The following is a 27976-nucleotide window of genomic DNA, read 5'->3' as shown; positions in this document are numbered from 1 at the left end:
GATTACTATCACCGCAGCTATACAAATTAACAATGATACTGAACCTTAACTACGTGTCCGCCAATGCTCATCTACAACAGCTTCGCCATTCCAGTCTTGCGCGTGAGTGCGAGCTTTCCTAAATGGCTTTAGTGTAGTTGTGAACAAACAAAACATAATTTTAGGCCAAGCCACGAACGGGAACTCTGTCAAAAGCATTGCAAGACTAACGCAAATTATTCCCCGTACCTATTTTAATTAACAGTTATAAAATTCACCTGGGAAATGTGCATATAAAGAACTCGTGAAATTTCAATTGCAAAACTTACATTCAGCGCTGCAACGGTTATCGTGGTTCCAACAAACGGCTTGCCTGCAAGCGAGAAGAACTAAAGCATTCCGAAATGCAGGTTGACAAGGTGATACCTTCACTTCTCGAGGTTCCAGTTGATCTTATTTTCTTTTGTTTGTTCGCTGAGCCGTAAGAAACATTACGAATACATATTCCTGACTAACGGGTGCTTCTGAGTAATTATCAGTGTGCAGTGGTACTTAATCAAATAGTAGTTTTCGCACCGTAGTTCTAAAATAATGCACGAACTGATCAACAACAGGATGGAGTAAGAACACCAGTACACGCTTAGGAAAATGAAAACGCAGAAACCTCATTAACACCGAAATTACAAAAATTTAGCAGACTTCCATAATTTTCATTCAATATCATTGTACACTCGTACTCAAAGGCAATAAAATAAAACACAGCAAAAAAATTCATCCAAATCCCTCCTAAACCTACAAACGCAAATTATAGGCTGATATGAGAGCGTAGCATTTGTTGCGTAGTCCGCCGCAACCATGCAACAAAACTGCCACCTATGCCTTACACTTCAAACAAACATTAGTCTTTCCTAGCAAGTCATGCGTTGTCACATGCAACAGGGGTCAAACGTTTTATGAATTATTTACATTCAAGATATATGAAAGTAGTATCCAGATAATTTACCCGGCTCTTATCTAAAAACAGTGGCTCTTGTCTACAGAGGCCAGTTGCTAAAATCATCACTTAGGTTATTAAGGTGGAGTGAGGAAAGCGTTGCAGGTTCGCGGTTTGCTATTTCCCTGTGTACCTCGACAGGCGCAACCACAAATAGTTCAGCATTTCCCACAGCGTTTATCACATTGATGATGCCCTTAACCCTTAGAAATGTTAGCTTCAGTTTGAAAAATTCAGCATTTTTGCATCAAGCACTTCGTTGGAACACCAAAACAGAAAAAAGAAATTTAAAACTCAGACCGTTGCCCGAATTTTTTTAGAAGTGCTTCCAGCCAAATGACACCTTGTTGGTCGCACCAGCGAGAAAACAGTTTTTTGTTGCCTTTGTCAGAGAGCGCTTTCAATAAGTACGTTATGTTATGGCATGTGAGTAGAAACCTATAAGGCCTTATTCTCAAACTACGACTTTTCCGAAACTTTCAATACGTACCGGTGCTATTCATCGCGGTTTGGTTGTTCCGGGTTAGCAGGAAACTGACATATGCTCTTCTGTTGAAGAAAGCACTGCTGAAACAAAGATATCCAATCGTATTTCGTTCTATTTTTGCCTCATATCGCCATGACGACTGATTGTATGGCGAGTTAGCGTCTTCCATGACCGCCAACAGATAGCTTCTTGCGTATGCAAAGAACCATTTGGGGGCAGCAGTCGCCAAGCAGTCTTAAAGACGTCCTGAATCCTGCGGCATTACTGTCTTCATAATTTATGCAAACCTGAGCTGCGATCGTCTCTGCGGGAGCACGTATGAGATAACCTGTTAGGGGTTGCGTTGAAGTGGTCTTCATTCGCCGCCATATTCTTTATAACTGTAATAAGGCAGCTTTCCATCCGATGTCTTTGTCGTTAATCGTTTCGTAACGGTCCCACTTACGCCAATCCGCAAGCTTTGTCCGCGGCAGACGTTGATTCTTAACTGCTTTCAAGGGAGCATTATGAGCTCATTGTTCGGTTTCTTTCTAAGCGTCATGCATTTCACTCGCTCTCTAAGCCCCGGGAGAAGCAGAACCCGTACAGCAGTCAGTACATATTAAGCGTCATTCACCGCCTTGTGTAGGTCGGATGGCTTTTTGTTCGTCCTCTGGATTGCTTAAGAACATTCAAACAACCTTTACTGCCCATGTATGCGATGACAGAGAGAAAGCAGAGGCGATCAAAATTACAGAATTGCATTTGGGCGTTTTCACTACCCTATACAGATGCATTGTGGTGCCAGAAAAATGCCGCTTTTATTAAAACACTTTAGGCGCCACTTCTAAATCACTGAGAAAGAAAATTAGATACACACTTTTTATCAACATTATTCTCTGGCGTCCCTTCCATCGCGCCTTGAAGGCCGACTCAAAGATGGCGGACAAATCATGTCAACCCGTGTAGTCAATGATGTCCCTGTATCTGGGGTTGTTCGTTTTCAGGTAAAATCCTGCTTTACCCGATTTTAACACCCCGAACATGTTTCAGGAGAATCGGATTAATTTCTCCCCGAATGGACTTTTTCAAAGTAGCGATCTGCCCAATTGTGGGCTTACTGGCCGCCGTCCGCAACCAGCACTTGTTGGAAGCAAGCCCCACAAACCAAGCTTTCGAACTCATCGAGTATTGGTATGACTCTGACGCTTGCTGCCCCCGGCTGGCAGATGCTGCACTGACATTGTTGAGCCTAGCTAACGGAAGCTGTGTTGTCGAGAGAACTTTCTCCCCGGTGAAATACGTTAAACTATCGGACAGGTCTCGAATGAAGAGCGACACGTTGCGCATGCGGATGATAATGTATGGAAAGAATGATGTCTAAAAAATCCATCACCAGCTTTTTTGTGAATAAAATATTTCAGTTCTTCGAAGTTATCAATGCTCGTTACTATCATCATTACCGATTAATTTCCAAAGAAACACCAAATTTTCGAGAGTTTGCTATAAAACCCTGATGTCCCTCCGTTTACCGGCTTGAAACAAAGACCAACTTTAACGCGTAAGAATTATGAAGCTCGTGATACGTTCTGATAAAACAAATTGAGCGGATTACATAGTACATCTGTAGATTTAACCCGAAAAGAACCCGAATCACGAAATAGTTTTATTTAAAAAAAACGACTTCTCCGTTATTATTAGTTTGAAAAACAGCACCCCATTTTCACTCCCTGATTAAAAAAAAAATCAAACTCGAAAACGAACATCCTTACATCCTACACGTAAAACGCAGAAAGGCAGTGTGGAGTAAGGATGGGGAAGGGGGAAGAGGGTGACTTGACTATCACTTCAACAAAAATCTGTTACACTACCAGAAGACTAGCACTCCCACCCCACCCGAGGTCCTAGGAGATCACCTCTGCCAGTATTTATTTGATTTTTAGAGGAGAAAAATGAACGCTCCCGCATGTACAGGTGCTGTCAAAAGTATTTGAAACATGGTCTCGTAAATTTACCGGAACTTCTTTTTTCGGAAATTGCCTGGCTGCATTGGTGTGCGTTTAAAGAAGTCCTCCCTGATAGAAAAAATTCAGAAGAAATTCAGATAATTGTCTAGTAATGCGTAGCACTCTTATGCCGCTTGTCTTGAGTGTGAGTTCTTTACAGCCAAATTTTGGGATTTTCTAAACCCTGTCCGACCTATTACCTCCATTTACGCTATTATAACGATTACGTGTGGAACTTTCGCGAAATCTGCATTGTTGTGGAAATGCAGGGCGTTATACGGTTTGCCATTTCCGTATTTCTTTATATTAACAAGCCATCGACACCATTCTTGCTTATCTCCGCCCTCGGGGCCTCACGTGTGCCCCCAGCAAATCAGCCCTCCTCATCCTCCGCTCCCGAACTCGTGGGCGATGTCCAGTTCCCACACCCGATCCTGCTCCAACAATCGGTTCCACACCCATTCCTAAAGTACACACCCTTCGTATACTCGGAGTCCAATTCCATCAAAATGGCTCTGGCGCTGCAGTTCTTCCCCACCTTCAAGCCACTGTCACCCAACTTACCCATCTCATCAAGCGCATCACAAACCAACGTCAGGGCCTCAAAGAAGACGATACAATACGACTAATTCAAGCACTTTTAATTAGTCGCATCACATATTCCACCCCATACATCGCCCTCAAACCCAGAGAACGGGAGAAAGTCGATATACTAATTCGAAAAGCTTTCAAAATTGGACTTGGCCTCCCCGCTCAAACCTCTACCTGTCGTTTCTTCCAACTCGGAATCCACAACACCCTCGAAGAACTCCTGGAAGCTCAACGCAACAGCCAACTCACCAGACTCCTCCTTACCAGCACCGGCCGACACGTCCTCCAGGTTCTCGGATACCCGACCCCACCTGCTTCACAAGCCCTTCAGCGCATTCCATCTTCAATCCGATCCCACATTACTGTATCCAAAATTCCTAACAATATGCACCCAGAATTCAACCAAGGTAGAAGGCTCTCCCGGGTTAAGCATCTGCGTTCACAATTCCACTTTCACCCCGATACACGCTACACCGACGCCGCCCTCTACCCCACACGCCAGGCTCATGCTCTGGCGGTTGTAAACTCAGAAGGCACACTTCTCACCTCCCTCACAACTCTCTCGACATCAACCACCACTGCCGAAGAAATTGCCATAGCCATCGCCGCTACAACTGGCTCCGAATACCTTACAATAATAACAGATTCCCAGCAAGCCTGCCGTAACATTCAACGTGGACGCATCTCACTTCCTGCATTACGCATACTCGCATCAATCAATCCCCTCCCCGACCTGTACATCGTCTGGACCCCTGGCCACTCGTCCCTCGAGGGAAATGAGGCGGCTCACGCCGCTGCCCGCGCCCTTCCACACCGGGCATTTCCCTCAGGAACAGAACCTACGGTCCAGCCTCCTCCAACTCCCGCTGTTCCATCACGCTTCCACGACATCCTGCACCATTATCGCAACGTTCACCTCACTTCGCCTCAACCTCACCCTCAACTAACCAAGGAGGAAGCAGTCATCTGGCGTCGATTACAAACAAACACATACTACGACGCACCCATCCTCCACGCTATCTCCCCTACCCAATACACCCTCACCTGCCAATTCTGCCCCTCTCTTAATACTACCTACCACATGGTGTGGGCCTGTCAAAACACCCCATCGCTTACCCCCAATCCCAGACCTTCCCCAGAGCAGTGGGAGGGCCTGCTGACCAGCTCCCGTCACGCTGACCAGATCTTTCTGGTCACCCGTGCCAGGGCTGCAGCCAAGGCCCAAGGGTACCTGGACTGAGGTGAACCCACCCCACCGAGTGACGGCTCAACCACCACCGTCTGCTCTAATAAATGTTTCTTCTCTCTCTCTCTTCTCCCAAATTTCGTTCGACTAATTACCTCCATTTACGTTATTATAACAATTACGTGTGGAACTTTAGCGAAATCTGCATTATTGTGGAAATTAAGAGCGTTACACGGTTCACCTTTTCTTTTTAATTTTCCTACATTTTTTTTCATTTTTTTTAGTTTCAAAATTTTGTTCGACCAAATATCTCCATTTACGCTATTACAACGATTACAGGCGGAATTTTCGCGATATCTGCATTATGTGGTAATGCAGGGCGTTACACGGTTGTGACTGTGGGGTTACTCGTCAAAGAATACTGCGCAATAAACTTCCTGCGAACCGGTAAGGGCTGTCATAAAGCCAGCAAGATAAATACTTCGTGATATTCACAAATCCTTGTTCCAATTACTTATGACGGCACCTTAGCGCTACTTTGGCGTCCGAAAAATTATTCGACAGCCCAAAACTACCACACGCCTCATATCCCAGAAAGGAGGTCGGGACGTAAAATCCCGTTCACCACATTACCTCATACCTCATGATCATCGCATTGCAATCGTCGTCTCTGTCGACGCAGGAGGTTGACCAGAAAGCTAAGCATAGACTATAGCAATTACCGCCGTCTTTTTCTATGCGTTTAAGAACAGCAGTTAAAACAATCAGCCATTGCGAAAAGATCCCAGCCCAAGAAAATATCGCCGATGTCTTAATTCTCTTTTATATATTCGTATTACCATGGCTGCTGAAGTGTGTGGACGAGGCTGTGCGATTTTGAGCTGTCTATATGCATGGCATTGTACATAACAGTAGTTTTTTTTGTTTGTTTCTGAAATAAAATACGTGGCAAGTGGCTATCGTCCATATCGTTTATGTGCCTCACTGACTGTTGAGCTTTCACTTGCATTTCTTTGTTTCTTAGGGCCTCTTAGTCGAGCTATATTGCGTAGCGCCCCCTGCGAGTCCCTGAACACGAAGATTGGGGTGATAGGGTAAGGTTAGCTGAGCAATTGCAGCCATTTTTTTTTCACAACGCCACCTGCGCTTGCTTGAAGCGAAAGCTGGCGGCAGATTTTGTTCACCCCTCAATTCAGCGCCCCTTAATTTGCGGTATGCATTATGACTAAGTTATAATTTTTCGATTACCGATGCAATAGAACGTGCATAACACCTCATGAACCAGAGTTATCTTTCACGGCCCCGATGGAGCCCTCGTAGTTCTGACACGCTTGCACCGTCACTAAGACTTCAAGGCATGCTCAGATGATAAGTGATGTGCCATTACGTGAAGCAAATCGTAAAAACCAAATGGGCACGAGGTTTCGCACAAGTCAAAATCTCTTCCATGGCCCCGATGGAGCCCTCGTAGTTCTGACATGCTTACACCGTCACTAAGACTTCAAGGTATGCTCAGATGATAAGTTATGTGACATTGTCGTAAAGCGAATCTTTGTAAAAACCAAATGGGCACGGGGTTTCGCACAAGTCGAAATCGTGTGATTCAATGTTTTAAACCTCCAACATTTGGCATTTTGCCAATAAGCTGCACGCGATTTTTTTCAGTGTCCGTAAAGTTTTGTAGCGTCTACTTCTGTTATGCGCGTGATGTAGAATCCAACCCGGGACCACCTACTTCAGAAGCACTGCTTCAGGAGCTGCTCAAGGGGCAGACCTTTATCCAGCAGAGGCAAGGCAGGATTGAATTGTCACTTAAAACTGTCGAAGAGACAGCACTGGCTGTCAAACAGATTGACATGAAAGTGACAGCCCTTAGCAAACAGTGCAAATCCTACGAAACAAGCTCGCTAAGCTAGAAGATCACAGTAGACGAAACAACATCCTTGTTTACGGGCTTGACGAAAAAGACGATGTAACTAATGACGATCTAGAGGCAGCCGTAGTACAACGTGTGTTTAATACGGTCTTAGATGTTACCATACGCTCGGCAGAAAGAATTCACTGAATCGGACGCAAGAGACCCGATAAAGCTAGACCGGTGATAGTAATATTATTAGATTACCGCAAAAAAATGGATGTCTTTTCAAAATGCTCGAAGTTAAAAGGCACGAAGGTTTCTATCTGGGAAGATTACTCCGTGGCCACCAGGCAGAAGCGCGAAAGGTTATGGGACAGCACAACAGAGCTGCGGAGGACCGGAAATAAGCCGAAACTGATTTACGATAAGATTAAGATCGGAAACCAGCTCTACCTCTGGGATGATGCTCAAAATAAGCGAGTCCCCGCGGGTAAGCAGGGCAGCACACAAAGCCGTGACAATTGAACCGAGGCATCGGTTGCGAAGCGATTGCGTTGCTTAAACATAAATGCTCGCAGTATGGTAAAGAAAACTTCAGAACTAGAAAGTATAGCCACAACATACGCACCCCATCTGATAATAATCACGGAAACTTGGCTTTACAGCGATATTAGCGACGATGAAATAGCACCACCAGGTTACAAGACTCACCGCACAGATGGAAGCGGTCGTGCAGGGGGTGTTGCTATCATCTACCGTTATTCGCTCACCGTTACAAGGCTTCCCGACATACCAGGGGTTGAATGCCTTATTATTAAAGTCCAGTTTTATGATTCAAGTACGATTGTAGGAGAATTCTACCGCCCACCAAACTCGGACAACACGTTTTTGCGAGAAACTTAACGAATTTCTATGCATCTGCAAAACAGATCAAAGCAATGTCATGTTATGTGGTGATTTCAACTTCCCGTCAATCGATTGGAACTATGAATTCCCTGATGCTCTGTCTACTACTGCAGAACCTTTTATCGATATTGTCCTTTTTCACGATCTAACCTAGTTAGTTGGACACTCAACCAGCAGCAGAATGACGAGTCTATTTTAGAAATTTTTCTTCTCTCAAATAGTTTACTAACGCGCGACCCTAAAATCGAAGTGTCTGATGGCATATCGGATCACAGAATTGTCTGCCCTACGTTAGCGATGAATCCCGTAATAACGAATAAAAAGAAAGAAAAGCGTTTTGTTCCCGTATTCTCGCGTGCTGATGACGTGAGCATACTCGACACGCTGGACATCTCGTTTTCACAATTTATCGATCTTTAGGAAACTAGCCCATGCACGTTCAACGATTTGTGGTGTTTCTTTAAGAACCTTGTCTTGAAATGTGTCCGGGAGTTTGTACCAAACAAGTTGAAATTATCTCGAGACGCGAACCCATTGATGACGAGGGAAATAGTGAGACTGAAGCGGAAAGCTAAAAAGATAAGAGAAAACTGCCGCAAATACCCATCAGTAAATAACATGCAAGAGCTAACAGCCTCGCGCCTACTACTTAGTAGCAGTATCAAAACTGCGAAGGAACACTATCAGGGTGTAACTTTGAAAAATGATATGCTATCCTCCCCATAAAAGTTTTGGCGCCATTTTTTCCCAAAGAAAAATGGACCTTCCAGTTTCTTAATCGGTGGCGAAATAGTCACGGGCAAGTCCGAGTCTTTTAATCAATTCTTCAGTTAAGTTTTCACTGATGAAGGCGGCAGCTTACCACACTTCGCTCGTTTTGAAAATGTGAGTCCTATCAAAAATGTTATATCATCTCAGCAGGGCATACTTTCATTACTTCTCAGTTTAGACTCCAAAAAATTACCTGGTGTAGACGGCATTCCTAACGCATTCCTACTTAGATACGCTGAATGGTGCTCACAGTACCTCTGCGTTATTTACCAAAAGTCTTTGAGCTTAGCACAAGTTCCAGAAGATGGGAAGTATGGTAAAATTACCCCAGTACCTAAAACAAATGAATCGTCCAATATTGCATTATACAGGCCAATCTCTGTACTATGTACTTGTGCAAAAGTCCTAGAGCATGTTATTTCAAGCATCTGACAAATTTTCTTGTAGAAAATTTTATTGATTCTCGCCAACACTGATTTCGAAATGGGTTGTCTACTACAACACAGTTACTTGAAACAGTACATATCTTGCAATAATACTAGATAACCAAAGTCAGGTTGACGTTATTTTTTAATTTCGAAAAGGCTTTTGACCATGTGAGCCACCAACTGTTGCTCATCAAGCTTAGATCAATCTTCAAAAATGCCGAAGTCATAGGATGGATAGAATCCTACCTTTCATCGCGAAGCCAGATCGTAAACTTTGAAAACGCCTGCTCCCGTCCCCAGACTGTTCGATCTGGCATACCTCAAGGATCTGTCCTCGGACCACTACTCTTTTTAATTTTTATTAATGATATTCTCCGAGATATACCAGTAAATATCCGGCTTTTTGCATACAACTGCATACTCTGCCAGTAAATAACTAGCCTCGAGGACCAGTTCAAACTAAATTCGTCATTAGCAAAAATGTATTTATGGTGTAAATCCTGGCAAATGAAGGTTAACGCAGAAAAAAAACTATAGCGATGACATTAACGAGAAAGCGCCACCCTTTGCCTTTTTTTTATTCCATTACGGCTCTCCACTATCGTCTGTCGCAAGTTATGAATGTCTGGCTGCCATAATTACTTCCATCCTGAGCTGGAACGAGCATGTCATGTACGTCCAGAAGAAGGCCATGCGGAAGTTAGGATACCCAAGGCGGTCGTTGAGAAGGTCAACAGGTGAAATAAAATTGATGACCTACAAAACGTACATCAGACCGGTCCTCGAGTACGCTTCTGTCGTTTGGGACTCGTATACGAAACTTAGCATCACCAAACTTGAAAATGTCCAACGTAAAGCAGCGCGATTTATTCATAACAGTTACAGCTGGAAAACATCGCCTAGTACCCTTTTGCGAAGCGATAACTTAGACAGTCTTCAACTCAGCGCGATATCGTGAGCGGCAGAAGTACATGTATTTGTTGTACCATGGCAAACTACAGGCAAGTAAAAACGAGTAAATTGAACATGTTACTCGGCGATTCACGCGTGCGCAACATTCAAAAAAGATTAGGGAATTCTCTTGCCGAACGGAGTCTTTTAAACATTCATTCTACCCGCGTACCATCCGCGGATGGAATAGACTGCCTGCGGAAAGTGTAGAACGCGATAATGTACAATCATTTATGTCCGCAATCAACGACCACACGCAGTGCGACATTCCCCCTGTATCCTTGTAGTGTTTGGCTGCGCCTGGTTAAAGGCTTTTCTTGTTCAGTGGTTCATTTGAAATGATTTGGATTTGCGTTTTCCACTTGTTTGCTTCCCTGTGTGATCTGAGTATTCATTTCATGTTATGCCGAGCGACAAAGTTGTCGCCTTTGAAGTTTCCGTTCTTGCGTTCTTTATTGCTGTTTTATTTTGCCACGCGAACCAAACGTGTTGCTTTGTGTGTTGTATGCGCGTTATTTCCCGCCGTGGTCTAAAACTACTCCTGTTTCCCTGTTTTTGTATCGATTATGTTTGTCCGCTCCTACCTTCTTTAATGAAGCTGGCAGTACCCTGCAAATAAATAAATAAATAAATAAATAAATAAATAAATAAATAAAGCAGTCGATTCATGTGTTCTTCTCGTCTTTATTTTTTTGCAGTTTGCAGCACATATTACGTCTTCACTTTTTTTTTTTTTTTCACTCCATGATGCGAAACGGCCTTGTATAAAATATTTCCGTTCACCCAAACTTGCGCAAAGGCAGGGGCTACGAATTGCCAGTCTTGGCGTCGGAAATGACGACCTCCTGCAGGTCGTCTGAACTGGCGTCGTTGTTGAATGCATCTTCCGCGCCACTGGTGGTGCCTATTCCGACTGGAGCAGGTTTGTTGCCCGATGTAACCAACCCTCCGTCAGAAGGGAGCTGCTGCTCGCTGCGAAATGTGGTAAGACATTTTTTTTTTTGTGGATCCCGCAATTAAAATACTACATCTCTTAAGGCCTGCGAGTTTCTTCCCCGCAAAAAAAAAATGCGATTTTCCACGCTTCTGTAAGGAAACAAGTGCTATATATGTTTCCTATAGCGTATTCGGCAGCTATTGAAGGTTGCAAACATACCATGACAAGGCGGCGTTTAAACACAGGACCAATTAATGCGGCAATGCATCATTTTAAAATGCGTTCAACTAGGCTTCTGATACCTAAATGACAAGTGTACTGACTGACATTTATTCCAAAATAGAGCATAAATCACTTGCAGTATTTCGGAATACTGCCGGCCCATGAACTACAAAACATAGCGTGTGCAGCGTGGTCTGGACTTGTTAGACCTCACGGCTGGTAAGCAAGTATTGAGCGGGTTGTGCTCTATGGCGAAATTAGGTGATTTTCCCAGGAACGCTTAGAAACAGCTGTGTAAGGGGCGTTTTGGGAGCAACCGCACAACTTCTTCAGACAGCACGGCGCGCCTCTCTTTATTCACAACTCTGACCCCACGAATGACCTCGTAACTAGCGTAACTCTATACCGTCCAGGACGCAGCCGCACCCCGCACGCTTCGTAGTGACTCCTCCAATACACCAACACCAAATTATCGTCCTCTTTTCCCATGAGGACAACACAGGTGCGGCTCGGGCTCCTAAAGAGGGCGCTGGCAGCGCTTCCCTGGCGGAAAATACCTCTGTCGGCCACATGCGTCTCCGCCCGTTGCGCGCATAGTACACGTCATCCCGGCCTTCCTAGAAAAACAATGAAAGCCTGCAACTGTTTTCGCGGCTGCGCTACACGATTTCAAAACCCCCTGTCATTTGTCCCATGCCGGAAGCCCTGTTTCATTTGCCCCGTGCCGATAGCCCCGCGCCGAAAATCTAAGCCCACGGTATTCTATTTGTTTCTTTTTTTCTTTGTAATTTTTAGCGCGGCATATGAAACGATACGTAAAGACGGGAGCAGAAAACTAAAGAAACAAGTACTTTAACCGAAATTTCTGGATCGTGCAGCGGTAAATGTTTTCTTCCTATATAAGTTTGTGTCTTGAAATTATCAATTTAATGAATAATGTTGTCATACATGTTGTCGTGACATACTTGTAGCCATGTATTAAGACGGCATTCTGCCCTTTCTGGGTCTGAATAACCTAGGTGTTAACGTAGTTCATTTGGTGCTCAACGTGACGATAACTCGAAGAGGCTGTGACCCGGCCGCGGGGTTGCGCACCCAGAGAACTCGGACGTGGATATAATGTCACTCCGCGGTTATCACTACCGCACCAGGGGCTTCAAGTCCACCCTACTTAGTACTTAGACCACGCATCCAAATAAGCGCTTCTAAGGGTGTAAGGCATGCTATCCCGGTGCTACAGCTCTCTTTTTTCCTTTTCCCTACTAACGTCGGTTAGCTCCCTCCAAACAGCCGCAAATTTTGTCTCAAAGCAGCTCACCGGTGCATTACGACATCGGCCGAGACGATGCTCTCGGTGTGCGAACGCCTCAGTACGTGCAGCCGGGCCGGAGAACCCCGCAAGGGAAGCCGAAACCTGGCACTGCTGTCTGGAAGGTCCAGGTAGACCGACCCGCTCACGCTGCCCGACGGCGACATCTTGGAAGGCGACTGCACGCCCCCGCTTTCAGCTTTGAGAGGCCCGTCGACAGCACGTGAAGTGGTGCTCCCGCCTTCGATCTGTTCCCGGGTCTTCTCTGCCTTCTCGGCAGATTCGGCGATTGGGCGGGCCGTCGGGGAGGCCTCTGTGGTATCCTTGGCGTTCGAGCGTAACAGCGAGACTGGCACCACTATGCACGAGTAAACCAGAAGGACGGGAACCCCGATCCCTGCATGTGAAAGGCAACTTGGTCGCATTCGTGAAATATATGGAGGACCGAAAACCGTGGTCCTCATTAAGAGCGGCCACCTCATCTAACACTCCCCACTTATGCACTCACTCGTTCAACCATTATTTATTTATTTATAGAAACTTTACAGGCCCCATCGCAGAGCATAGAGTACGGGGAGCGTTTGAACACGTAATTACAGAAAAAGCATAAATTTAAGACAGTAACGTTGTAACAACAAAACATAAACGTATTATACATATTTTGACGCACAAAGTTATCAATATTTGACACTGCATGAACACTAGTGGCCGTTAACACATTAATAGAGCGAAAGCGCTATTACACCATCTTTCGCAAGGTCATTCATCGCGTCGCAATAACCTTGAGTCGCCGGAACGCAACCGTGGTAGGTGTAACGTCATGCAACGTGATCGGCCGCAGAGAAACGTCGCCGCTGCCCTCGCTCAGAGCCTGTCGCCACTGTACCACGTGACGAGACGAGGGTTTAACGGCTGCTTTGCCAGCGCTTGGTCGCTTAGACTCGCCACGGATAGCGCGCCACCGCCAGAACGCAAGTGTGACAGGTGTAAGCTAACTTTTGTAAGACACTGTGCGCATTCTCTTTGCAAAAGCAAGTCACACAGACCTTTCGCTTCTTATAACTACAGTCAAACCTCGTTATAATGAAGTAATATCGGGGCAGTAGTAATTTAGTTCGTTATATCCGATATTTGTTGGAACAGTAGAGGCAAAAATCGGCTCTAACAAAGCAGCCATATGGCTCACGCAGAAATCCTATGTACAAAAACGCATTATTCTAGTCTTCGAACTCGTTATAAACTAGGTAATCCATGCCTGCCTCCTTGTGGCATATCAAACGAAATGGACCTGGACATGGCAAGAGAAATTACAACAGAACAACGCTCTTCGAACAAAACAGGCCTACGTTCTTGTTTATTTGAAGAAGGGTGGGATATTCGCCTGGTGGCTTTTCAGCACTGCGTGATGAAGTTTTCCACAGTGTCCACGAACGAAACGGCTTTTTCTACTTTTCTAGTTTTACAATCTGTTATCTTCTAATTTTGTGAACGACTTTTTTAAGCTATTTTTCGAGTTTCGAACCTCCTGCGCACCAAATATTTCTTCGCTATAGCCGATATCGCGTGCAGCTCTGGCGGTTTCGGTTTCGTTGTAAAAAAGATTAGGTTCAACGGAAATAAAGCGTGACCGACTGAAGTTCATATTTGAGTATTTCGAGTATTTGATTTTTATTTCTTGGCAAAACCAAGGGGAGGCTGAGACTAAAGGCGGACGTGGCCTGACAGGGGCCTCAGCCACCCGATTTACAGCGTACATAATAATACGTCTTTTCACAAATTTAAGCATAATAGCACAATCGTAATAGAGAAATAGCACAAAGCAAAGTCATTTCTACATTTCCTATGTATTATACAAAGCATAGGTCTAAAATTCACAGAAGAATCACAGTGCACACATAAACGCAGTAAGTTCGCTATAGCCGATAATGCGCTATATCAGTGTTCGTTATAATGAGGTGCGACTGTATAGGTTTAGGAGTGTTAAACACCACCCATTTTTGTTTGAGCTCGTAATCGACCAACACTCTTAAAGGGTTCTTCCACCTCACACATCCTACCTTCGTGCACCGTACTGACTATCACAACAAACAGCATTTCGCGCTCCAGTTACCCTACTGCTTGCAACGAAGGCCGCCGCACAGTTCCGGCTGCCGGTCACCTCCCTCGCTTAGAGGTCTTCTTTAATAAAGTGCCTCTCTCTCTCTCTCTCTCTCTCTCTCTCTCTCTCTCTCTCTCTCTCTCTCTCTCTCTCTCTCTCTCTCTCTCTCTCTCTCTCTCTCTCTCTCTCTCTCTCTCTCTCTCTCTCTCTCTCTCAGCGTGCACGTGCTCAAGCGGCCCATCTAAGAAACAAACTCATCCTCGTGGCGCACTCTCCATGCGGGCTCTGGACAGTGAGCGCTCACCGCCGGCACTCCTGGTCAAATGTGGCTTTTTTATGTGCCGACGGAGCTCTTCACTCGTCAATTTAGCGTGCAATTTGACAAGGTGACCACGTTTATTAGCAGAACACCGCACCTTGAACTGAAGTAGTATTTCTATCCGGTTCAGATACTATTTTCTCGAATTAGTTGCGATTTCATGAAAACTATCTTTGTATCATTTTCAAGGCGAGAGTTATTTTTCATCAGTGAAGTAACCGGCACGCACACTAGAGAAGATTATCAAAAGAAATTGTAGTGCTCTTTGCATACAATACCGAACTTTTGGGCACTTTGCTTATGAAAGATATGCCGTATAGTGGCCGCTAACGCCGATGGAAGAACCGGCATTTGTACTATTTATAGCCTACTAATGGCATGTTTATACCAGATACTAGCACGGCGTTTGCCATTGTGTAAGAAGGCCTTCTCATTTATTCGGTGTTGGTAAAAGCCATGGACATGGTTTTTGCGCAAGACAGTGCATCTGCTGGCTTTTTTAGCTGCTGCCCCCTCGCGCGTTCTCCCTGCAAGCTGAATCCCACCGCATCTTTCCCAACGCTATAAAGCTCGTGAAACAGACCATGTAACAAGAAAATAGCAGTTTAACTTCTGTCGTCGTCAAACATATACCTTCTCCGAGCATAGAAATCACGCAACGCAACTCTTCCGTCGTTAGCCGCAATTTGCCACTCCTGACTTCGTTTTCAGTTTGTGCCGAAAAGATTTCGGTTGTAAGCGTCACACAAGCGTGGATATTAATTAAGCAAGCCAGTCACATCATACCACAATCGGGAGGTGTACGTAACGCCGGGGCACAATGGTTGAGGATGAAATAAGAAATTAGATGCCGTCGCTCTAGTTTATACCCACCGAGCGCCTCCAGGCCAAGACGTCCGGCAACCCATCCCACTACATGTAGTACCGCGAAATCCTATAACACGTGCATATATACATCTCTCACTCCGGAAGCTACCAGTGTTTTCACATTTATTTATTTTGTTGTTGGCTGCGCGCCCCAGAGCACGCTGTCTGTGGTGCGGCAACGTCATACGTGGGATGCCTGTGAATCGCTTGCTTAGGATACATTTCGCATAACAGTGCCTTTTTTTCAACCGCCAGACGTCAGCAGATCTCTCCTAGGTAAGTATGAACCACACGTATAAAAAGATAATCGAACGAACGCTGGCGCAGACTTGCTGTCATGTACGGGGCAACGGCATCCGCGAGATGCTTCTCTCTCTCCCTCGGTCTCCCTTTCTCCCTCTCTCTACTCTTTCTTCGCTATTCGTCTGGCTCTATGAGCACAACCGACGCAGGTATGGAGTGCTGCCTACTCCTGAAGTTACAATCATCCCGGATACCCGAGAGGCTAAACCAGATAGGTTTAACCATTCTGGGAAGGCTATTTTGTTACACAAGCAGCACTCCCTCATCAGAAAAGGACCTGACCACCATAATGTAGGAGTTGGCGGAAAAACTCAGTGAAGAAGAATTATTCCGGTGACGTCTGCAGACTAACACACACTCGCACATATGCCTATTGCACGCCATTTACCCTGGCAAACTCTCCTCAAACAAATGCCCTCACTGTCCCGATGAATTCTGATCCCTTTACCACATCACATGCGTCTGGCGAAATATCAAGTCCCTCCCTCCAATTCCCATTCGATCCCTTGAACACCGCGCTGGCCAGCTCGGCCTTGAACGACTAGGTTGTGCTGATCACCGAGACTCGACCCAAGACTCAGTTAAGACTGTGGTGTTTTGGACTCGGGCCCCACCACCTCAGGAAGCAAACTTTTGCTCTATTGCAATAAAACTTGTCTCCTCGCTTAAGCAAACCGTTTTACAGGATTTGCCATCACGTACCCACGATGATGGCCGCGATGAGGGGAGCAATGAAGAGGGAGCCGAGCACACCACTCGCGACGATAACGCCCCTCTTTAGGCGACCCACTCCTGGCCGGTCATAACTGGAGTGTAACTGCAATCGTGGAAGCAAAAATGAAGTAAAAAGTCGGTGGGTCCTTCAATTCATTTCAACAATGTACCAACGCAGTGCTGTCCCAGATAAAGTGTACGACATAACTGGAAGTCCGAGTCTCGCGTAAAAATAGAATACCTCGGCACGGTTAATTGGCACGGTTAATCGATAAACTACTGGTGTCCTACAACCACTCCACGTTGCTCTCACTTGCAGTTGGCGGAGGAGCACCGCCTCCTGCCTGGTGAGGTCGGGGTGCGGCCCCGGGTAGCGTCTGCGACGCTCCCGGTACCACTCCAGGACCCCTCCGTACGTGGTCACCGGGGCGGGCTCCTCCGCCTCCGTATCGTCGTCGTCATCGATTCCGTCGTTGCCGGTTTCGGTCGTTCGAGGCACAGCGGGTCGCGGGTCGGCTGGGCGTCCTGTCAGCGCTTTCGCCGCCCTGTCCGCGTCCTCGTTCCGGTTGGGCTCGGGTCCCACTGCGCCCATGTGGGCCGGGAACCACCGTACCGTTATCGGCGCGCGCATTGGGTCTGGGGCCCCGCACGCCCTCACCGCACTCGCGCACACTTGATTTCTTGCAAAGTTGGTGACTGCCGCTCGGGAGTCGCTCAGTACTGTCGTGCATTCTGGGATCGAGAGGGCCAGCGCGATGGCCAACTCCTCCGCCTGCTCCGCCGACCTGGCCCGCACGCTGCCGGCCGTGACGAGCTCGCCCGTCGTTGCTCTGACTGCTGCGGCCACGTACGCGTGTCGTCGGCCCGGGTATCGGGCCACGTCCACGTAAACGGCGCCGGTGTCGTTGGAGTACGTGCCGGTGAGCGCTCGGGCTCTGGCCAGCCGTCGTTCCTTGTTCTCTTGTGGGTCCATGTGCTGCGGGAGCGGTGGGACCTGCAGTTTCTCGAGCAGGACCCGCGGAAGCGGCAGCCGGTCCCTACCCTCCTACAGCCGCGGCCTGTGTCCTAATCGTTCTAGGATCGCCCTGCCCGTGCGCGTTTGCTCGAGGCGAGCCGTCTGCGCTGTTTGCTGCGCTTCTGCGATCTCTTCTATAGTGTTATGTATTCCTAGCTCTAACATCCTTTCCGTGTTAGTGTGCGTGTATAGACCTAGCGCGACCTTGTGTGCCTTGCGTATGAGAGCGTTCAGCTTGTTACGCTCGGCGGCGTTCCAGGTGTGGAAGGCGGCGACGTAGGCCAGGTGACTGACGGCGAAGGATTGTGTCAGTTTGAGTGTGTTGCGCTCGCGCATGCCGGCGTACTTGGTGGATATCTTCTTGATGAGCCCCATCGCCCTGTGTACCTTGGTTTGGAGCTGTTGTATCGTGTAACCGTTACGGCGCGTGCTCTCGATGTGCAGTCCCAAGACGCGCAGGGTGTCGACCTTGGGAATGGTGATACCGTCGCTCGTGCGCACGTTGATGTTCGGCTCGTCGTTGTCGGTCTTGTTACTTCGAGGCGGCCGCAGCAGCAGCAGCTCCGACTTGGCCGGGGAGCATTGGAGGCCTGTTCCTTGAAGTTGTTCTTCGACCGCTTCGACGGCCTGCTGGAGCGATTCCTCGATCTCGCCGTCGCTGCCGCCCGTGGTCCAGATGGTGACGTCATCGGCGTATATGGTGTGTCGTACCCTTGGGAGGGAGCCGAGGCGTTCGGCCACCCCGATCATAACGAGGTTGAACAGCGTCGGCGAGATCCCCGCTCCCTGCGGCGTGCCCCTGCTGCCGAGCGTCTTCGTCGGCTCCCGTGTGGGCCGTACACGCGAGCCCGGAGCTCTACGAAACCGATGTGTGTGCGGTGTGCGGGGCCGCGAGGGCCACCCTAGCCCACATGATGTGGAACTGCGACGTGAACCCTGACTCATCCGAGGCGCTCCCGCCTCACCTCGCCCGTGCGGTGGGCGAAAGAGATCTGGACTCACAATGGGCCGCCGCGCAGTTTGCGCTGAGGGCGGTCCAACGCCAGCAAGCGCGGGTAGTTGCCCCCTCCTAAGAGGGGGATAGCTCCTGCAGCCGAAAAGCAGGCAAATAAAGATGTTACACCCCCCCCCCCCTACAACCACTCAAACCAGCGCGCGCGGAAGGAAGGCTTGGGTAAAGAATGGAATGGATTGAACCAAGAACTCTTTGATGAATTATTTAGAATATATTAGAAACAGAAACAGAGAATATATCAACTGTTCCGGTCAGGATCTATAACGCATAGATCGTTATAAATGTTGAGATAGGGTAGTGCACCAACACTGTTCATTCTCCAGCAACTACTTTTCTGTGTGTGGAGGTCGCTTGCGAGGCCTCATTTAGGTGGTGGCAGAGAGCCGGCTAACCGGCTGCTGCCCATCGCACAGGCGGTCTGCCTACATCCTCTGGGCAGGCCCACAAAGCCCTTTCTGTCGCGGACGAAGCGCCAGACAGCATTGAGTATAAGGACCTAAATTTCGATGCCCAAGACATCGAACGCGGCCCCCATATCGGGGCCTCCCTACCCTCAGAGAGCATGGCCCGAAGCCTTAACCCTACACATCGCCCGCGGCCCGCAGATTGGGCCTCATGACCTAGACAGAGCGAGTGCCCGTCGCCCGGCGGCGATTGGACTCAGAGCTGTGGCCGAGAGCGAGGGAAGTGAACGACGGAGGCCCAGTTGCAGAAAGAACGTGACGTGTATTTTGTACGCGCAGCGCCTAATCTTATTAAAGCAGTTGTTTTCATTTGCTTACTGAAGTGCCGATGTTTGTTATCCAACGTCACGCACACTTTCCCCGAAAGCCGTTCTGAAAGGTGGGACGACTGGCTTCGCAGCCCCAACCCGCACGTACGGGTACGCCTGGTCAAGAAGGTGAAGGTGTCGCCAAAAGGCACCGGCTTACAATCACCATGGGATCGCCAACCTAACTCAAGAAGAAGGCGTCCAGGAGGGGCGGGCCTGCAGCCCCTTTGCGCACCACCACCGGTGGTCAGTAACTCCATTCTCCTTGACCAATTTCCTCAGCCAAGAAGGCTTTTCTTTTGTTCCCTTTCCCTTTTCACGGCCGCTCACTTTGCTGCTTTCTCCCAAATCTCTGCTGTGGCGGAGTGGTGTGCCAACGAATCATACGATTACAAGAACGCCATGTGATTATTCACACTTGCAGTTCTGTCATTACAATAAATTATTACAAAGTAACGTTAGTTATGTGCATATAACCCGAAATATGACAAAATTCAAAATTTTGAAGCTCCGTAACACCGCTGTGCTCTGCACGATGTCGGTGCCATCTTGGCTGAGGCAGCGCACAGTCGTAAAGCGTTCGTAATTATTCTCATAAATCATTATTACGTTAATAACAACACAGTACCGTTACTACCTCTAAGGATTGGATGCTGCCTCCACCTGGTTTGAATCCTGGAAAGAATACCTGCAATAAACGTTTTCCTAACTCCTAAATAGTTACCGATTTGTTTATTAGGATGGGATGAGTTTAAAATCACAGTCTCACTCAGTATGATACACCTCTCAATAGTATTCTTAGCTTTATACGTTTTTGTTTGGTGCCGGGAAGTCAAAATCAAGCGCACACTTGGTGCATAGCTCCTAATGCATATACTGTCCAGCCCGCTTATAACGAAGTCGTCGGGAAACGAAAATCAGTTCGTTATATCCGTTTTTCGCTATATCTGAACATAAAATATATGTGTGAAAATGGTCCCCTGAAACGACGATTAGTTCTTTGTAGCTGGGATTTCGTTAAAACCGGGTTCGCTTTAAGTGGGCTATGCTGTACCTTGTAGCAACGTTTACGGCAAGAGACATTATCGCCTGAAGGCTAATGACCGTTGCAGGTGACACTGAGCGTAAATGTGCACTGTTTGAATTACGTGCAATGTGTTCCAAAATGTTCAGTTGCACAACCTGCGCATTTATCTCTAATTAGGTATGTTTTTTTTGTGTATCATGTTCCTTTAATACTGTATTCCATGCTACTGGCGGGTAAAAAAGGATTGTGGCCTCGTCACACTGCCTAGACAACTGATCCAACTACAGTGTAACTTCATACGAGCCTAATATATAATTCCAGGAAGATTATTAGCAGTCTACATCATTCCTAACGCAGTCAACAGGATAAAATTCCCATCAACTTTCACTCACGATGTGTAAAAGGCCGTTACCAACTCATGCAGTTCATGTTGAACAGTATTGCAAGAATCCGCATAGGACTCCACTCTCGCACAATGAAGTTTGGATCATTAAGCTCCCAGCCGTTAATACCAGACAACGGTAGATCGTTGTGTCCACGCCAGTAAAACTCGCAGAATGTGAATGTTAATACCCAACGTAAAGTCATCTACAGTAGTGTTCAAGGCCGGGAGGCTTCGGAGCCTGCCCTATACGGCTCGTCAAGTTCCATCTGTTATTTACGGCACTCAGCTGTCAAAGGATGCCGTAGAGGTAACAAACGAACTTACATCCCGGCCAACCGAGATTGGGATGGCGATGATGAACACCGGCACTAGGAGCGCCGCCGTGATGACGATGAACACCGGGGCCCCCAGAAACTGCCACAGGAGCCGCTGCCTCAGCGTCCAGCGCCTCCTGCTCTTGAAGGTGCACTCTGGCGCGCTGAGGAAGTGCAGGTAGGTCACCTCCTTCAGGCATTGCCAGCAGAACTTGGCGTCACACAGCCAGCATGTCACCAGGTCGCACGATCCGTCGTTCGCCTTAGTGATGAACGTCTTGCAGCGCGGGCACTGTTTCGGGCCGTCATCTGCGTGTGTCGATGATCAGCGACAATGGTTTTCTAAGCCTTCTCGACAGCCGCTTGCGGTATGGTCGTCGACTCTGTATAATTTGTTAAATAGGCACCCGTGATACGTATGTAGTACGGGTTGGGCTTTTCTTTTTCTTTTTTTACCTACAGTAAAGATGGTCGTGGTTCGTTTCCCCGAAGTCCGGTGTCGATCAGGAACCCAATCGCCCGGGCTCCGGTTGATTTCGCAGGAGGCTGGCAGGGCGATGGTGTTGAAGTTCTTGGAGATGGCAGTCGAATTGACGAACTCGAGGCGTTGAGGTTGATTAAGTGAAACGAAAGTTTATATACAGCTATTTACAGTAGGATAACTGGGTACATGAGTAGTAAAAAGGAAAAACTTCGAACTTCAGCTAGACGCTAGCTCCGAGTGCGCACAAATCACTCGAGCTCCTCAACTTCGTCTAACTCTCCTATTCTCGGAGCGTACACAAACCGCTCGAGAAACGACGGCCGAGACTCTGGCTCGCCGCAAGATCCGTCTAGTTGCCCGGTACGGCGCTGTACCCTAAACCTCCGACGCGATCTTAACCTCTAGCCTAGGGGGCTCACAAATCCCAACCTAGCTTTAACGGTCGAGACTCCTTGTCCCGCCGGGAACTGCCCAGCTCAGCGCTCAGAGAAGAACGATTTCTAACGGCCAAGTTCGGCCTTATAACACCTCGAGATCACCCTCTCTCGGGAACGCCACTGTAGCGTTCGTACACGCGTAAAGGAGTGCCCAAATTCACGTAGACAGCTGTCACTCAGCGCGCTATGGAATATTCAATGAGGCGCCGCCATCTTTGGGTCAACGGCATGCTCACGGACGAGCAAGTGCGCGCGACCCCGCGGTACAGTGCCTAGAATACACTGGCTACTGTGCCGACCGGAGCGCTTCGCTATGGGGAAAGGTGGCGCCGTTTGCAATGAAAGCCCACCGATGCCGCCAGATGTCGCCGCTTGACGGGAGGGTGCTACCTAAGCAGACGATAGTTTTTTTTTTCGCTTCGGAAAGCGGTAAAGTGGCCTGGTGCGTCCGTGATTAAAGTGCTTGTGGACGTAATTTTTCTTCGCCAAGATTCGCCGTTTATTGTTCTGTGTGGGTGCTTGCACATTCGAGCCATTCCCCAGCAGTTTCGGTCTGGTATTGCATCGGTTCTGCAGGCGCGCGCGCATCCGTGCCACGCCAAATGGCCAAATCGCGCACTGTGGTTCACTAAAAGTACTTTGTGTAATTTTAAAATAAGCTGAAAATTGCAAAGGTATGGCACACATCAACAATATGATAATTGCGCCGTTGTGTAAAAAGCGGTTACCGGCCAAACAATATCTTCGCAGATGCATGCTACGCGGCTTGCGGAATAGCAACGAAGCATTTGCACGCCCTATCCGCACGCATCGCGCGGATAACGCCTAGCACTCTTCTAGCTCGCTTGCAGCGCCGAGTGACCAAGTGGCCAGTTTCTATACTTTATTATCCTTTTTTCCTTGTGCTGTATGTTGCAATTATAGTGTCCAAAACTGCAACACACAGCGCAAGGCAAAAAAAATATAGAAACCAAGCACTTGGTCACTAGGCGTGCGGACAATTTTAAAAGTTATCGCTGCTAGGCGTGCAGATAAGGACAGCCCCGCCCGCACCCTCTCGCCTGGCAGCGCTCCATGCGGCGGCCGCCGGCATTCATCGCTCGCGGTGCCACCCGGGAGGCCGCGGTCGGCACACTAGCCAGTATATTCTAGGCACTGTACCCGCGGGGTGAGATCGAAAGGCGGCTACAGTGCACTGTGCCGACCGGGGCGCGTTAACAATGGTGTCTCGCGCGGCGCGCGCTTCGACGCCCGTAATTCCACCCCTCTGTGCGTCACGTCAACGATTCTCGGAACCCGGCGGCGCCGTCTGCGTTCTCAATGGGGGATTATCCCCGTGGTATTCGGTGGGCCAGACAATCCGTCTCCCGTGCGCGCCGTGACGAGTTGGCGACGGCTGCGGCGTAGAGTCCACAGTGTTGAGCCCCCAGACAGAGTGACGGGTTCTCACGTGCAGCCCGGGCGCCTGGCCGCTGATCTCATAAGTGGACCTTACACCTACCATAGTACGGAATAGACGGAGAAGGGGAACAGTCGATTGAACCAGTTCAGACGGTGGTGTTCAATGTAAACAGTGCAAGATTTACATTTCCGTGTTTTAGTGTGGGCGCTGTTACAGCTCACGTCGAATTCTTTCTTTAGCAACTTCTATTGAGATATCGTGCTTACTGAAATGGAGAATACTGAATGCGTTACAAACCGCCAAAGTGCCTAGATCCAAAAAGACGACGTTCTCACGGATGAGAATTACAAATGAGGTCATTAAATATGAGCGAAGGTCAAATTTTTATTCCCCGAGCCCAGCTATGCATATTTGTAAGTGAGCCGCGTAACACGAAGATTTCTTATCGCCACTTTTGTACCGGTGCTTTGATAGCTTCATGTTTTTGAAGCCAAACTAGACCTATATTTCAAAGGGGGAGCGTACGTTTGTGGAAATGCCTGTAACGATCAATCCAAAAGCGTTTCTTTGAAACAAAGTGCGTCGGGTTTGGTCGCTATTGTAAACACATACGTACTCTGATTTTCATTTCGATGCAAAGTTTATTTTATATGAATATGTTTCGCGTTGCTTTATTTGCAGTCTTACAACAACATTAAGAGTATGCCTTGCGTTGTGAGTCGGGGACGGAAGCCAAACATGGTGCCGGGGAAGTGGTGATCACCTTCTAGGTATCCAGAGATACGGTTGTAAACGAGGTGTTCAAAGAGTTTTCAATGGCAGGAGGCCAGGGAGATGGAACGGAGGTTGACCAAGTTGAGAGGTTTGTTTGGCTTAGGTATAAGGGTGATGCCCGCGACCGCTCTACCCAGCGCATTCTGGTAGAGAGGGCAACGTGAGCGAGTCATCTCCGACGCATCCTGGACAGAGGACACCTCTCACGGGGTGGGCGCCCTACTATTGCGCTTGCTGTCTTGAATAAAAACCATTCAATCAATCAATCATAACAACGTTAGGTCGTTTATTTCTCTCACACAGTTTATCCACATACGCGCGCTTATGGTTGGAGAGGAAAAAAGCTTTTAGTCCCGTTTTGATGAGCTGACTTGAAAACGAATTACGCCACAAGTCTCCACTACAGACATTTTTAACTACGCAAACTCTTATCCTGCCCAATACGCGATAAATGCTTTACTGCAGTAGTTAAAGAAAACGGCATATGTTTCGCACCTTTGTGCGCACAGACGTGTTTGTCCCATGCCTTGTCATGGTACCTTGCTGCACGATCAACAAACCCGCACTGGCGACAAGACAGACGAACACTCACTCTGGCTGTCCGGCTGCGAGCTGTCGTGCAAGCCCGCCTCGGCTGCACGCTGGGCCCAGGTGAGGTCACACGAGCGTCCCGGGTGCCACGCCTCCTTGCAGTGGTAGCAGAAGTCCGTGTTGCAGCCGGGCCGCTCGCAGTGCAGCTTGGGACAGCTTGCGCAGCCGCTCGCTATCACCGCGTACCTGTCGCGAGGAGCCGATATCAACGGGGGATGGAAGCACTGATTATACCTCGCCAGGCAGAAGCGGAGCGAGTCGCAGACGGGGGGGGGAAGGGACGAACTCCCGAGTACCTTTCGCGCACCGCTCACGCCGACGCCGGCGGGGCCTAGTCCCGAAGACGTCGTGAACGTGGGTGGGATGTGGAGGCTCTGCGCATCCCGACCTCCCACTCCCTGCTGGCCATAAATAAAGTATTTCTCTCTCTCTCTCTCTCTCTCTCTCTCTCTCTCTCTCTCTCTCTCTCTCTCTCTCTCTCTCTCTCTCTCTCTCTCTCTCTCTCTATCTCTCTCTCTCTCTCTCTCTCTCTCTCTCTCTCTACCGCGCGAACATGGTTGAAGACATTTGGAAAGACCTCCGGCTATTCAAGCGACATTTATAAACAGCGTCAGCGCCCAATGAGCTAACTGAAAATGACTAACCAATCACGATGAATTTGGCAGACAATGTCACTGCGCAATGAGCATGTCTGCTGACTGAAAATGGTTCTAGCCAATCATGAAGCATTTGGTACACAGGGCAACTGTGAAATTGACACGTGTACTAACTAAAAAATTATTCTGACCAATCACGATATATGCGGCAAATTGTACGCGCAGCGGTGGCTCAGTGGCTAAGGCATTGTGCCGCTGAGCCCAAGGACGCGGGTTCGATTCCCGGCCGCGCTGGCCGCTTTTCCGATAGAGGCGAAAAGCGAAAACTCCCGTGTGTTCGAGATTTCGGGGCACGTTAAAGATCCCCAGGAGGTCAAATTTAATCGGAGTCCTCTACTCGCGCCTCGTCACCTGTATAGCGTCGGCACCTTAAACCTTATTAATCAATTTGGCAAATAGTATCAGTGCGCTATTGGCACGTGTTCCAACTGAAAAGTAACCAGTCACAACGCGTTTGGCAAACAGTGTCAGTGCACAATGGAATCTTCATTCGGTGAAACAATGTACACCCGTTCTCTTATCTCATCTTTTTTAGATGCGACGCATCTCTTGCTCTGAGGCATGTCCCTCCTGCGTCGTCGTCGCGGCGTCCGTCCGAATCCCTCCTCCGTTCTTCTCTCCCACAGCTGTGTGCAACACTCTCACTCCGGCTCGTGCACAGCTGGCGCGCTTGTTTGGGCGCGCTTCGCTGCGTAACGCTGCATTAACTGCTCTGGCGCGCGCAAGTGCGCGCATGCGCGACGCACACCACCTGCGCATGTGCAACGGCGAAACGCCTTCCCCTCCCAAAATCGCGACACTCTCCTCCTTTGCTTTCTTTTATCGTTCGCTTTTTAACACAAGAGTGTTTTATTTCTGGATACACCAAGATTTGACTGACGTCATATCCGTCACGGATTGACGTCATATCCGTCCCGGAAATGACGCCAGTACAACGGAACAAGCGGTCTGAAGGGTGCAACTCTGCACACAGCGTCTTCTTGCGGGAAAGCAACCTTTAGTGCTAAAGAGTACGTTATACTTTGGGTCGTTCGTTTTCGGGTTTTATATTTTAACACGAAAGTGTTTTATACCGGGATACACCAAGATTTATCTGACGTCATATCCGTCATGGAAATCACGCCAGTACACCTTTGCCTAAGCAAAACGTCACTCGCCAAGCACACCCACAAGACAGCCGCCCACCCGCAAATCATGCTCAGCTGCAGATTTCGCTGCACATTTCACTTTCGTGTTTTACCGATTCCTATGACAGAGGAATCAACCACAGTTTTTTTTTCACTCGTCGGTCCAGCCATCGTTCGCTCAGTCACGACGCCGGCGACGCAGCTCAGCCCACGAACGGGTGACAAAGGCTGCGCCCCAAGAGCATGGGCGGAAGAAAGCCAAGAGGAGGGCGTGGAATTCACCACATAACATCTCTGGGAGTGTTCTGGCACAGAAACACTTCCCTGGCGGCGCCCTTGGTCCATGCGCTGGCTGCTGCTCAGTGGCCCACGCTGTGCTTACGCCCCAAGTGGCGTTGCTTACCCGCAGTCCGGGGCGGGGCACCAGCGGGCGTCGGGCTCCGTGATGAGCGCGCGGCGCAGCGCGAACCCCTCGTACTTGGCCATCATGCGCTCGTCCTGGAGCACGCCGCGGATCTCGTTCGGGCTCAGCAGCCATGAGCAGACGGGGCACGCGATGTTCACGCGACTGCCGGATATCTCCTCGCGCAGGTACTGCCGCAGGCACTCGGTGCACACCAGGTGCCGACACGGCTCCAGCACAGAGAAGCCGCACGCCGGAACCTCGCCCAGACACAGCGGACACTCCAGGAGCGGGTGCTTTGAGTCGGCCGCGTGCGATGAGCTGCTCTGTTGCATAGTGACGACGACATCCGCAGAGGATGCCGAAGGGCCGGTGCTGTCCGCCCAAGAACCCTGCGAGTTGCGTTTGACGAGGCACTAGCAGCGGTACTCTAGCTTAGCATGACATCGGTAACAGCCTTTCAATTGTTTTTATAGTGGTAGTGATTGTGGTGCGTCGGAAAATGGCCCTAGGCCTGAAATCGTGAGTCGGCCGCACTTGCCGAGTTTTTTTTTTTTTTCCTTTCTCCCCTTAAACGGAGGATCGTTATGGTAGCATCATTGAAACTTAACCGAAGCTACAGGGACGGCCGTGTAGGGAAGCAGCACCTGGGGCAAAATTCTCTGAAAT

The 27976-nt window shown here is 48.5% G+C and overlaps 1 protein-coding gene across 1 annotated transcript; it reads right to left on the bottom strand.

Moving 5' to 3' along the window:
* Positions 1 to 12561: 12561 nt before the first annotated feature.
* Positions 12562 to 27689, bottom strand: LOC144173378 (E3 ubiquitin-protein ligase RNF19B-like). Its single transcript, XM_077701836.1, has 5 exons — positions 27308 to 27689; positions 25123 to 25307; positions 21444 to 21742; positions 16894 to 17008; positions 12562 to 13001 (listed from the first exon to the last, which is right to left on the bottom strand). Exons 1-5 carry the CDS (start codon positions 27640 to 27642, stop codon positions 12610 to 12612), a joined length of 1326 nt encoding a protein of 441 aa, XP_077557962.1. The 5' UTR covers positions 27643 to 27689; the 3' UTR covers positions 12562 to 12609.
* Between the last annotated feature and the right edge of the window lie 287 nt (positions 27690 to 27976).

This window comes from Haemaphysalis longicornis, unplaced genomic scaffold, assembly GCF_048455015.1.
Source record: "Haemaphysalis longicornis isolate Haplotype H1 unplaced genomic scaffold, Haemaphysalis longicornis Haplotype H1 scaffold_3, whole genome shotgun sequence".
NCBI classification, from domain to species: Eukaryota; Metazoa; Arthropoda; class Arachnida; order Ixodida; family Ixodidae; genus Haemaphysalis; species Haemaphysalis longicornis.
Note: the sequence above shows the minus strand (reverse complement) of the source record. Positions and strands in the feature narration are given on the sequence as shown.

What these genes read in the sequence shown, in the direction of transcription:
- LOC144173378 (XM_077701836.1), bottom strand. Translation starts at nt 27,642, where the DNA reads ATGCAACAGAGCAGCTCATCGCACGCGGCCGACTCAAAGCACCCGCTC. An exon ending in TGCCCCGCCCCGGACTGCGG is followed by an intron (nt 25,308 to 27,307) that starts GTAAGCAACGCC and finishes TCCTCGCGACAG; the next exon opens with GTACGCGGTGATAGCGAGCG. An exon ending in CAATCTCGGTTGGCCGGGAT is followed by an intron (nt 17,009 to 21,443) that starts GTAAGTTCGTTT and finishes CCACGATTGCAG; the next exon opens with TTACACTCCAGTTATGACCG.